Source organism: Branchiostoma belcheri, unplaced genomic scaffold (assembly GCF_001625305.1).
Source record: "Branchiostoma belcheri isolate BF01 breed outbred unplaced genomic scaffold, Haploidv18h27 scaffold186, whole genome shotgun sequence".
In the NCBI taxonomy this organism is placed as follows: Eukaryota; Metazoa; Chordata; class Leptocardii; order Amphioxiformes; family Branchiostomatidae; genus Branchiostoma; species Branchiostoma belcheri.
The window spans coordinates 16,993-30,963 of record NW_017803335.1 but is presented as its reverse complement, the minus strand read 5'-3'; the positions used below and the strand labels follow the sequence as shown (position 1 = coordinate 30,963).

At 41.1% G+C, this 13,971-nt stretch overlaps 1 protein-coding gene across 1 annotated transcript in view; it reads left to right on the top strand.

Annotated features, from left to right (window-relative positions):
* The window catches only part of LOC109467656, a 41,469-nt gene that overhangs the window by 24,581 nt on the left and 2,917 nt on the right, over positions 1-13,971 (top strand). Inside the window, exons 18-27 of the mRNA XM_019765698.1 lie at positions 1,010-1,211; positions 1,737-1,853; positions 2,181-2,393; positions 3,288-3,513; positions 4,689-4,779; positions 6,367-6,493; positions 8,252-8,367; positions 9,567-9,774; positions 11,299-11,466; positions 12,008-12,205. Of these exons, the coding sequence (XP_019621257.1) occupies positions 1,010-1,211; positions 1,737-1,853; positions 2,181-2,393; positions 3,288-3,513; positions 4,689-4,779; positions 6,367-6,493; positions 8,252-8,367; positions 9,567-9,774; positions 11,299-11,466; positions 12,008-12,205 (1,666 nt within the window). The remainder of the gene's footprint in view (positions 1-1,009; positions 1,212-1,736; positions 1,854-2,180; positions 2,394-3,287; positions 3,514-4,688; positions 4,780-6,366; positions 6,494-8,251; positions 8,368-9,566; positions 9,775-11,298; positions 11,467-12,007; positions 12,206-13,971) is intronic.

Genomic DNA, 13,971 nt, shown 5'->3' with positions numbered 1-13,971 from the left:
TTCATATTTTTTCTGAAAAAATCTGAGAGAACCAACAAATTAAATTGGTATGGCCTTAGCAGCATAATTCAAGAAGCTATGAATGGATTATCATGAAACATAGTACAGTAGGTGGGTAGATCTTGATGAGACCTCAAAATGATCAGATTCTGGCCCCCTGGCAACTTGTCATGTTACTGCACTGGAATTTCCTGTTTTGTTATCTGGTGATCTGAAAATGCTAGGCTCACAAATTTCAAGTGGTACAAAATGTAGATACATACACATGTAGCTCTTTTGCTCCGGAAGAAGCATGAGTTTGGGTCCCACTCCCCTACTGTAGTTCTTCTGACTATGGAACTGCAGGGCTAGAGCATTTGTTTAAAAATCTTCAAGGGAGGATAACTCAAGAACTGGTGGACAGATGGTAATGACTTTTGGTTTCTATAAAGTAGGTACATTGTAACTTAAGTATTGCTTGACGTAATCAGATAACTATTATGTAAATCAGGATCTAATTTGCATAATCAACAAAATTCTACACTCTGCTGTGTTCCAATATAGGACTATTCAAACTTGTGACATATATACATGTAGTTGAGAATGAGAGGAACATTAGCAGATGTTGATTATGTAAATGACCTAATTTGCATAATTGATGATAAAATGCTAGATTTCATTATGGCAATTGCTCATTTGTAAGTTAAGCAACGGTGAACATCATTTAACATTTTTGAATAAGTTACTAACTTATTCAAATCAGGATTTGTTTTGCACAATTTATGAGGAAAAGCTAGAATAACTTTCTTTGCTAAGATAAGACTCGATGGGTGGAGGATATGGTCAACTGATATAATTCTATTAGTGAGTGAGTGATTAATTGAGTGAGAGTGAGTGAGTGAGTGAGTGAGTGAGTGATTGTTAAATCAATGAGAAACATTTAATTTAACATAAAATTTAATGTTAACGCCATCTGGCAAAGGACGTGGAACTCTTGTTAAGTCCTTTCTTTTCCCTCCTTCTTCCACAGTTAGGTCCAGATGAGACTGTGAATGGAGTGGACATATCTGAGTGGGAACGTCTGTCTGTACTGACAGATGGAAGAAGACAGGTGCATGGAAGTGTGAGGATGGGATCTGTCCATGTGACAGCTGGCTTGAGGGTTACTGGGCACATAGATGGTGTGGAGGTCAGCAGGATGATGAGGGTCCATGGTGATCAGGTCATCACCGGTAGGTCATGTACATGTTGATACCGTTCAAACTTCCACCTGCTTTGGTATTCTTTCTGTTAGACCAAACTGACTTAATTTTATGGATGACATCCTCTTAAGACCCCCAAACTACATGTAGTGTGCATGGGCAAATAAAAAAAAATTCCAGACAAAAAAATGCTTCTAAACCACAGGAATACAAAGCTGGTATAGTGAATTTGTGGTAGTATATAGCAACTTTTATGACAAGCCGGCACATATTGGCTTTTTGCAGCATTTACGAGTCGGCATTGTACTGAGTTCTTGAGTTCTATGGAGCTTCTGCAGCCTGGGAGGATAGCACCCAGAGCCACGGAGGAGGTGATTTTTTTTTAGAACCGGCGAAAATCAATCCTCGGGTGGATGTCATCCATCAAATTAAATCAGTGTGGCCTTACCATTGTCGTCTTTTCCACAATATTTTCAAACTAAGTTTTGCTGAATGCTTCTTGAATTGTTTCACTTTCTGACTGAAGACATTAACAGTGCCTCTTTCTATCTGCAGGGAGGAAGACATTTATTGGCAATGTGGTCATTTCCAAGCAGTCTGACATTTTATTACATGGCTTATTCAATAAGTTGGACATGAAGACCTTAATGCAGGGAGCCCTGAAACATGAGAGTAAGTTGAGATTTTGAACAATTATGATAAAAGGACCCCACTATCATTTATTATCATTTGTGAATTTTTCAAAACTTTATCTTTCAGAACTTTATCTTTCAATATTTAAGAATTTATCTTTCAGTGTTCTTAGGATTAATTGTCCAGTATTTTGATGGTACATAGTATACATAACATATAGAAACTGAAACAGGCTTGGAGGGCCAGGAACTTATCTCTGTGATGAATGACAAACAGTTCTGGAGATCTAACTTTGTATGCTCCACCTCTTCGGAGGATGATAGATGATGATGATGATGATTTGATGGTACAAAATATTGTTTTCAGGTACTTCCTTCCTGATACTGACTCATGTGTATGGGAATGTGTCAGTCCATGGCCGGGTGGGCTTCAGCTTGTCTGTGGGCAGGTATGATCCTGAGGGTCTGCGTGAAGGGAGTCGTCAGCTGGTGCAGATGTACACTGACGTGTCCCAGTACTTGCCTCATCACAGGACCCACACCTGTCAGGCAGTCAACACACTCAACACTTTCCTGTCAGGTAGGCCTGCTTATGTCACCTTCAGTATTCACACTAAAATCATAATAATCATAATCAACTTTAACAACAACTGTAACTGGTACAATGTATGGCAAAGAAGAAACAACAAGGGTAGATACATGAACTATACTAAAATACAATTCTAACAGAGTTAATCCACGGTGGCTATACTAAATTTCAATGTTACCAAGCTAATCTACATGTATAACTGCATGTTTTTCTTGAGGAGAGTATTATTACATTCTATTATTAAGGAGTTATTTCAGTTATTTACAATACGGTGTTGCTTTTAAAAGCTTTTTTTTTCGTAGTGATTTGGATATGAATTTTCCAACTTACACCAATACACTGATCTTCTGAACCAGAAGTGATAAAGTTAAGTTACAGTCTGTCGACTAAGCACCCACAACTGTTATACATGTAGTAACTGTGAGAGGTATGTAGCCCCTACCTTACTCTTAACTACTAGAACACTGCTGAACCAAAGGTATACCCAAGAAGGTTTTGATTTTAAACCTCCAGTTGGTAAACCTTAACCCTTAATGCTCAGCCTGTTGTTTGCCAAAATTCACATTTTCTGCTAATCTCCAAGCAGATTCTGTGGTGCAAGGGCAGTCTATATTGGCTGCCTTTATCCATTGCCTACATGGTTACAGTTACAGGATAGCTACATTTGTAATATAGACAATATAGACTCCATTTGCCCCACAGAATATGCTTGGAGATTAATTTTTTGCTAGTGGCCCAAGGGAGCTCACATTACTGTCACTAATCCTAAGCATTTGAAATACTTTCTTTAAATCTACCAGACCTTTGACGTCCAATTTAATTTAGCTTTAAAATTTTGAGTTCCTAAGTCTAAGTTGGGACGTTGTGTCAACAATGTTTCCTCAGCCTTCAGGTTACCTGTACAGTACTTTGAGATGCAAGTCCTGTTTGATGAGGACAGTATTTCCGTGCATGGATTTGGGCACCAGCTGCAGCAGTATGTCATGGTGTGTAGCTGTCAGGCTGTTACTGTCTACATGATGACATCATCAGCAGACCAGCCCCTCATCCCAGTCTACAGCAGCACTTTCAGCCCAACAGTTCACATCACTTCATACAGCTTCACCAACAGGTCAGCTGGAAAACACAATCATTCTAGAGCTATGTAAGCATGCCACACAGCACGTTTTGACGGCGTCAAAAGTGCACAGAAAACACGCTATGACGGCAGGGTGCATGTGTATGGGGCACCCAGAACGGCTGTTTTTAACGGTCTCCACGTTGATATAAGGCCCAAACTGCTGACTATACTCGGTCAGAAAATAGTTTAATAATCATATTTTATGATCTTTTGATTTATATGACGGACAGAATTTGAGAAAATTACGACTTTGCCAAGTTCGTACGGAGCGCCTGTCAGAACGTGTAGTTCCAATCCGGCGAAGATCATTTAACAAACCAGTCTTGAAAATAAAGAAATAACACCCAAACTATCAACTTCTCCACTTGTGATAATCTTTAGATGTAATACTTGTGGTTTTCTTCGCTGAAGCTGCCAGTTAACCTGCGTAAAGACCTATAATTTGGCCGCGGATTTCAGCGGCACGGCACGAAAATCCGCCATGATGTGCTGGCCGCCTAGACAGAAAGTAGCCGCTTATTGCGACACATACATTACGGCAATACGATTCTACCAGCACCAACACCAAAAAATGTCAGAAACAAAAGTCAACACATTATAATTTGTACACAAATCTAGAAGTTGTGTGTAGTTGATGGAAACATTATATTGGCTGACTTTTTTGGTACATAATGGGCTATGATTTGTTACAAGTACAGGTACAGGTTGTATCAATTTCTAGGAGTACAGGAATCTCAGATATTAGTGGTTGTTTATTGTTATCTGCCAGAGAGATGACTAGGAGTTTCAGTGTAAAGATGGGCAACATTGCTATGGGCAATTTGGGCAATCTACCATGTATAGAGGTGGGGTGTGACTGTTAAAGATTTCTTCCACACAGACTGATGCTTTATTTGTGGTACTGAGCTTTCCAGACATTTAGGCACCAAGCCATCAGAATGTTTTGTGGTGAAGGGGATGTCTACATAATTATGTACTGCCAACTCCTCATGCTCATTCTAACCTAACCTCAACCCTAAACCCTAACAATAACCCTAATAACAGATATTTAGCTACATGTGATGGTGAAATGCCTTGGCAGCAAAATATCCTGATACATTTGTGATGCTGTGATATAACCTCTTGCTGTGTGTGTGAAGAATGATTCAGAACTGATGTCTCTGCAGGACATTCATAGTAACTACACATGATAAGACCAACTGGTACCCAACTGTCTGTACCACAATACCAGATGACAGCTTATATGCCTACAGTACAGTAAGTATCATTCTAGTTTCATTGAATGTATTTGTTAAGACTGAAGAAGCCCTGTGTTTGTAGACATTTCAATTAAATGAAACAACAAAAGGCCAACTAAAATAATGATACTGTATTTGGAAGTCACAGCTTACTACTTAGAAGATATTTACTGTAGTAAATATGAATAAACAAAATTTTTCTGCATGCACATGTAGCAGTACTGGGATTTTTGGCTAGAACTGAAAAACTATAGGCATGTTGGCTTTTGATTTCAATGTTTAATAGGAAGAATTATAGAATAAATTCATTATGCTGCTTAATATGTGACAAAATTTAAAACGTCCAGCTGGCACATGTACAATTAAGTGACAAATTTCAGACAAATGCCTGTAATTGTAAGAGGTAAAATTTGAAATGAGATTAGGCAATATTAATGTTAATGAATACAACTTTCAAGCACACCAACTAATTTTAAGAAATTATCATTTATTTGATGATTACATTCTGAATAGCAACATACATTCTTAGAGACTACCAGTAAATTTTTTCCATAATAGCCATGCAAACAACAGGCCACTAACATCTGGTTTCATTTCTAACCATTTTGCTATTCTTGGAGGAACAACAGTAAGATTTTAATTTCAGCGACCACTGTCGCCTTCATCAGGATAATTAATAACCAGCACTTCAAAACATAAACTCTTAAGAGTTACAGTTACAGACACGTGACCTTATTCACACGAGACTTTACAGATATGTGACATCAGCAGTCAATCAAACGTGCCAGGGAGTTTGATATATTGTTCACTGTTTCTATTAAGCAGGGCTACGTTAAAGGATGCCATATGTATCAGGGCACTCCAGCCATCAGTTAAGTAAGTTAATAGAAAGGTTGGATGATATAAACTCCCTGGCACGTTTGATCAATTGCTGACGTCATGTATCCCTAATGTCACATGTGAATAAATTCACATGTCTGTAACCACAATTCTTGTGACTTAACATTTGGAAGTGATTGGTCATTAATTATCCTGATGGAGGCAACAGTGGTCGTTGTAAATTTGATTTATCTGTAATCATTTTGGAATAAAGTTCAACATTTTACTATGATTACTGCGGCAGTGCCAACACATTCATGATAACAGTATGATACGTGTATGTTGTGGGTTATCATGAAAGTTCATCTGTGTTGGTAGTTACATGTTTAAAGTTAAAACTTTTGATCCAACACCAACAAATCTCTCACCTAGAGCTTTCGACCCAGTGAAGCTTGTCACGTGGCTTCTTTGAAGTTTGACATCAACACTGGGTCAAAGGTATCTGGTAGACATATACATCAGGGCCCATCACCCTTCATTGAACTGCGACGGGGTCGACATCGTCTGCCAGATACCTTTGACCCAGTGTTGACGTCACACTTCAAAGAAGCCATGTGACAAGCTTCACTGGGTCAGTCTACTGAGGAAGACCAGAGTGACTGGTCGAAAGCTCCAGGTGAGAATTTGTTGTGTTGGAACAAAAGTTTTAACTTTAAACATGTAACTACCAACACAGATGAACTTTCATGATAGTATGTTGAGCATGTTGTGGGTTGTTGTCCTACAGATCTATGAGTGGTCAGGAGAACACCTGGTGCCTGTACAGACTATTCTCCGACCACCTGGCCGATGGGGGAGGGGCATATCAGTGGAGCCTTTCTGGGATGGAACATACCAATATATCCTCATCACAGGTACTAAGTGCTGAGAAGATTATCATTACTAATTGTCCCTGTGTGCAATGTGAATTCAAGAGGATTCATTCCTCAGCAAACCGACATCTTGCACACGCAGTCGTCCCTCAGTAAGACACCCGTAGCCGCATAGTTCCTGTTTAGAACTTTTATTCAACTTGTCACACGACTGGTTTTGCCTGTGTGGCTTCTTCAAGTGTACAGGGGCTAAATGACACAAGTAATATTAAGTTCTCACTTACATACCTTTCCAGTGCATAATGCCCTGATCCCTGTGTGATTACTGATTATGTCTGTTTGCAGAAAATTACCAGTAATAGAGTCGATGGGGGAGTTAGAAATTTTAAGAAAGAAGCAGGCATTCTGTTGGCTTTTATCTTTTGATGCATAAATAGATGGGTGATTCATATCCTGAAAGGTAACGGGAGGGGTCCTAATTCCAACCCATGTTCCATGTCCTCTTTTTACCATTACGCGATTTGTTCCAAAGTGGCTGTTTCAAAACTGCATTTCTAACACGCTCCTCAACCCTTAAAGAAGCGTCAAATTCAAACAGATTATTCACTCATCTGTTGTTGGAGCGTACGAACTGGAACAAACTTTGTGAGATTACCATTAGCAACACGTAAACTTTATCCATTCCTCTGGGTATATATAGGCACATGCACCCATGCATAATGCTGCAACAATGATTTTCCAAACTAGTCCGGAATTAGGGGTAAGTCGGAATTAGGGCACCCCCCGTTACATGACATTGTGAAATTTTGTTTTCGAAAGATGAAAAAAAATCAAGAACCCCTTTTAAGGCAGGCACTATGGGGACAGTTTTTGAGCACAAACAACAAGAACACTTTTATTATTTATGTGGTGGTCAGGTCATGCAAGATATGTTTTTACAGCACAGCAATTGAAAGAAAACTGAGTTTAAAAAATGGTATGACTTGCATAAATTGCCTTGATTGATTGCATTGCTGTGCAGAAATCCTGCTGAATGACTCTTGCCATGGTGCTGAACATCCAGCTGCTGTATTATCAGTGGAAAATTTGGTACACAATCCAAACAGTAACCCTTCCTAGTAAAGTTGATTACACAGAGCAGACAACCACATCATAGCCCATGTATTGGAAACCAACCACATTTCTATATATGGGAGACATATCTGGCACTTTTGTTCTCCAAGATTAAAGTGTACCCTGTGTGCCTAAAGTGTGCTTACTGGGCTCAGTCCCATCACCATGCATGTGTTATAAAACTGAAGTGAATGATGGTTCAAGTCAGAGAGCCTTTGTGAGCTACATGTAAGCAACTTTCATTCTTAAACACAATGGGGTCGTGTGGCGCAGTCGGTAGCGCGTTCGGCCCACACCCCAGAGGTCGCGGGTTCGAACCCTGCCCATGTCACCGATCTTGTGCCCTTGGGAAAGGCATTTTACACGAATTTCCTCACTTCACTAAGGTGGAAATGAGTACCTAGCTTCGGTTAGGGACGTCCCTCGGATAGGACGTAAAATGGAGGTCCTGTGTTTGGGAGAGCCACACCCCACACACGTTAAAGAACCCACCGGACTTATCGAAAAGGGTAGGGGATCTTCCCGGTGTAAGTGGTTCAAAACCTTACAGTCCGGTGTTACGCAGCTTGTACATGTACGCACATGTACAAAACTGGTGTGTTATACCTAAAGGCGGTTTACCGGTTATGCGAAACAAACAAAAAATGTCATAGACTCCTATGTGCAACAATGTATGTTTTCTCACAGGAGAAGCTGGGAATGAGGCTCTCGTGTACCGCTCTACAGCTCTGAGGTATGGTTTGATAAATGGATTAAAACTACAAGGACTACACCAACTCACAACGGTTCAGTATAGAGGAAAGGTAAACCTGTTTAAAGCCTCGGTCACAACCCGCCGTACATGCTTTTTCTCCGTACATTTTTTGGGAGGCTACGTCTGCTACGTTTTTTCTGAAAACGTGGGGAGGGAGTGGCGTCTACGCACGTCAATCGCACGGTTGCACAAGGTGTAAGAGTATGGTCTGCACGCCAAGTCTGGCCACGAGTGGTTGCATGCATCGTACGTTGCGCAAGTGGTAAGTGAGTTGTACGTGCTTACAGCGTACGATCTCTGTGCGATTGCAACTTTACCGTAAGGAGGCCGTACAAACACGTGCTTCTTCCGCACGGCACGCGTGTCGCTCGTACTCGCACGGGTGGTGAATCCGCAGACCGCACATAGAAAAAGTTTTACATGCACTTAAAGTTCTACGGCGTGTCTGTGTGCTCCCAAATCCGTAGGATTCCGTACGGAGGCGGTACACACTGGATGCCCTACGTTTGCCCACGTTTTTGCACGTAGACAGCACGTAGAAGCACGTACGGCGGGTTGTGACCGTAGCTTAATACACAACATTAACTGCAACATTTGATTCAACTTTGCACTGACTCCAACATAACTGATTGATGTCCAAGTTAATCAGGTTATTGTTAGCCACACGTGTCACTCACAAACAATTCTGTGTTTAACCTCAGCTGTTATGGCTCATTGTTAACATAATTTATACATTTCTAAGCATATAAATGAACACTCTAAGGCCAGATCATATTAATACCTTAGCTCTCAGATTTGCCCGCATGAGTTTTCCTGATTAAAAAAATACTATATAACATTTGTTACCGTTGTACATTCACAGGATTTGAAATACTTTTGTTCTGCATACCTGTACTGATGCTGGTAACAAAGGAAAATTACCTGTACCAGACAAATTTTACTTGTACCTCTTAGAATTAATTATACAGATCATACTCGAGACTGTTAAAAAAACCATTGCCATTAATTTATCAAACTTCAATACACTACATTTTGTACATAAAATTTAAAATTCACATACGCCTACATGTATATAAATTTAGTACATGGACTGATGCAGGGTAGATGCATGTAGACCTGCACAGGTCCCATTGTACTAACCTGCATATGCAGGCGGTATTTTGAGCCCTGAATCACTATTGATTTATAGTCAGTCAAGTACATGTATAGCCAATGACTCCAGTAGATTCTTGTTTTATTAATCTACAGATATTTGCAACTGTGTCCAAGAGCAGTGCGCCCGACGCCAGCGCACCTTTCACAGCTGACATATACTCCTGGCGGTCGCGGATCCAGCGGTTCACCCTGATTGGCAGGATTCCTGAGCACGGTGTTGTGGAGTCGCGGCTGTTTGCTGCGGAGGACAGCCTGTACGTGGTCCTGCTGACTCAGCAAACCTCCCAGGCTCATGGAACAAGTTAGTCATTTGCTCTATGTGTTTGGAAACGTCGAGAATCTCATTGTTCAGCTGCTCCGTGAGCTTGTCGGCCGGAGTAGAAAGCCATTCATGATCATATCAGGGTCGTCCATGGGTGACATGGCGTACTGCGTGGGCACTCGTATCTTCCTCTTTCCGGCTCCGTACATAGTTGGGGAAAAAAAAACTCAGGACAAAAAGGGGATTCTGAGGGGCCGATATAAACTCAGCCGTGGAGGGAAAAATAAAAACTGGGCCTGAAGGCGAGTCTGGGTGGTCGAAGCTGAGGAAGAGGTCGTGGAAAGCGCGGGAAAGATGGTGGAGGTCGAAAAAGCACGTTCGTCTGTTAGCACTGGTTACAAACGAATGACGTGATGCTGGAGATGTCCCAGCAACCTCTTGTGCAGGTCATGTTTGGGCAGTCTCGCAAGAGTTTCCTGGTCAATTCACTCAGATGGTGGTAACCATCTGAACATGATTTTCTTACACACAACCAGGTATTCTTCCTGCCTTGCGTACGTTTCAATCAGACAGCTTCCTCAGAGCTTCTGACTGGAGTTCTGCTCCACACAATCCCACACGTGCCTCAGTTCATCACTTTTTGAAGTTGTGGGACCAAAATGTGGTATATATCAAAATTATGTTGATTGCACAAGCGTTCGGAAGTTTACGGCTACAAAAACCTCAGAGTTAACAGTTCAAAGTTGTCTGACAAAATGTGTAGACATAGTTATCAAAGAACTTTGGACAAAGACTGTTCTTATCTCCATGAAAAATGGAGGTATTGTTTTTGGTGGTGTGTCTGTGTGTGTGTGTCTGTGTTTCCACACATTTGTAGTCAGCAGAATGCCTGTATGGATTGTGATGATATTGGTATGTTGGTATGTTGTAGGAAGGCAAAGGTCAAGGTCAAATATTGGCCTCCTGGTGGCTGACCTTGGTACTACAGCAGAACTTCTGGTATTTGTATCTTTTGTTCTGAACATACTATGGTCTTGGTTTTTGGTGACAGATAGATTTTCCTGTCAGGATTAAGTGGTGTGAGTGACATGTTAAAATGCAATATTGCCAATAGATAGGAATAACACATACAAAATATTGTAATTTGAGTTTAGAAAACCATGATTGAAACTAGATTACGTTAATCATAACCTTATTTCCAAAATCAATGAGACAAATTCCCCCCCCCCCAAAAAAAATGTTTACACATTGTCAAGCTCTACATGTTTCATGGAGGTATGAGATCTCAGAATTCTTGTTATTATTTTGTACACATTCACCGTGCAACCCGGGTGCTTGGCAGAGTTGACCAGGGTGTTGTGCTGAGATGACCAGGGTGTTGGGCTGAGATGATGAGGGTGCTAGGCTGTGTTGTCCAGATTTGCCATGGGCTGAGTCGGTCTGATACCAAGTTGATCCAACTGTTCACAAAGACTTTGTCATCAACTTGGAGCCCATGTTTAAAGTGCTTCAGTTTATGCTGAGGTGTTGCAAAGAAGACTGACAAACCGCTTTTCTCTGCAGGGAGTTTATTGTCAGTTTACCAGTACGGGGTGAGGAATCGTTTCCTACGTCAGCAGCAGGACAGCCTGCCCAGCACAGCTAAGGACATCCAGGTCATCACAGCTGCTGGTGTCACCTATCTGTGTGTGACAGTGGAGGGAGTCAAACTCATGCTCTATACTTGGAAAGGTGTGTTATCAGTTGGTGGAACTTGTAAGCCACCTTGGCTCAATTTTCCCAAGCGTTAATGATCCTGTGTATAGTAGCGGGCCATCTCCAAAAAGGCTACATATAAAGCCATGGCCACAATTTCCAACCTGGACCCAGGCTGGGCAGTTAGGCCACACCGACTTAATTTTATGGATGACATCTGCGCGTGCATTGATTTTCGTCTGTTGCCCTCAAAAGTACCGATTCATAAATTCCTCAACAAAGCCAGCATGTGCCGGCTTGTATACGTCACTATGTACTGCCGCAATTTCACAATACCAGCTTTGTATTCCTGTGGTTTAGTAGCATTTTTATTTTTGTCCAGAATTTTTTTTTATTCGTCCACACGCACTATTTTGGGGGTCTTCAGGGGATGTCATCCATAAAATTAAATGGGTGGGGCCTTATCAGGAAGGAAAAGTCCCCACAAATAGGACATAAGTTAAGGGCATTAACAGAAATTCAAGTGCAACTTTTCCTTGATTTCAGAATGATGACTACATGTATGTTTTCTCTCCAGGTGACTCAGGTTTTGTCTTTGACTTGTCTGTGAACGTACCTGGACTGATGAGTGCAGAGATGTTCACAGACAGGAGACGTACTCGCGTGTACGCAGTAGTACGGACAGACAAGACTGTGGAGACCAAACCTATCATCACAAACGTTAGGCAGTCTACAGGTCACATCAGCACTGCTGTACTGTGGAGCATATTACCAGGTGTGTGTTAGTAAAGGGTTAGTGCCCCGCTCCGAGGTGTAAATGGAGAGATAATCCCTGGTTATCGCATAAACCACCGAGTGAGCGTAGTCAGTGTCCTGTCCCCTGTATAATGGTACGGTAAAGTGGTCAATTATTCTAATAACTGACCACTTTTTTTCATTATTCACTCACATATTTTTTTCATTATTCACTCACATATTCATATTACGGCCTGATAACTGATGGGAAATGGAGGCTTTATCACACCATATTCACCGAGAAAGGGCGGGCCAGTAACGCTATTATTATATAGCTTACGCGATAGCCTATCCAAACTGATGCAGTGAAGAGTGAAACAATGTACAATTTACCCCTTGCACATGCTGAATAGAACATAGAATATTTGTTCCATCTGGAGTCACCTGAGGTCACTGGGGGAGGGGCGTGTTCTATCTGGGTCAAAGGCAGGGTCAACAGGTGTTCTTATGGGAGTCATTGGAACACAACTCAAGTTATTTTTCTATTTTTTAGAAGTAGAGCCGTGTTCTATTGGGTCACCTGAGGTCATATGCGGGTGATTATTCATTTTGTTTAATGTATGGATTGGGATGAATAAATACCCGATTTTGACTCTATTTGTGACATTACGGCGACATAAAGAATGTGGAATGGAGTCTTCTGATTGGTCAACGTCACCTGGCTATATGATAATGTAGATTGGATCATATCATTGCTGACACAACCTGTACAGAATATGCAGTAGCAAGGTTTTGATGCAACATGTAAACACTATCCAATTTCACTGCCTAATTTTGCAGCTGTATGAAGTTGTAAGATTAACAGTTCAGCTCAACAACTTAATATTAACTAGAAAGGCCAATATTTGCTTTGGAGCAAATACAGCGATGGGTTCACCACATTTTACCACATGGCAGGGAAAGAATGAGAAACACAAGGGAAAACAATGATTTACCAGGGTTCTAGCTAGGATTTTATTTTAGCGTAGTGGTACCTGACGCACGTCGAGGGAGCGAAGCGACCGAGAGGGGGGATTGCGCGGAAGGAGGGATGTGTCCCCCTTCCGCGGTGCGGAGCTTTTAAAAATTTAAGCTTAAAAAGCAGCCATTTGAGGGATACCCAAAGGGAAAAAATGTCATTTCTAAGGTATGTACAATGTATCCTTGATTAGTAATTTTTATATTTTTGCAGCTTGGAATCTTCACAAAATACAGAAGATACTCCAAATCAGACACAACCAAGAACAGACTCTGAGATAAATTAAATGTTAAACATAGCATCTGGTGTGCAAAGTTGTAATATTCTACATGCAAAAAAAGTAACTATAAATAATATAAGAAATACGTCTGTTTTGCCTGCTAATAGTGTCTCATTATGAGGCACTTTTAATCTCCTTTGTGCCATTTCTGTTCTGCAAAGCTGGGCCGAAATTTGACGTGATTCAACACGTGGCTTTGTTGTTATTGCCAAGCTTTGATGCTGACATGATTACAGGCACACCCAGTATGTCGACATAGATCGCACAGTAGCTAAGAGCATGAAATCGGCATGGCACCAGCACTGATGCATATGTGGCAGGAAAACCCACGCGTGTCACAAAGATCACAAACGCCCGTAAAGAAAAACGGCAAAAATTTGACAAGAGAGCAATAATTTGTATTTACTTGTTTAAACTATGAACAGATCCAAGGGGTGAACTCCCTTGTTTAGTTTACTAAAGTGGCAAATTTTCAACCAACGCAAGTTTGCCGCTGTGGGCTTTAGAG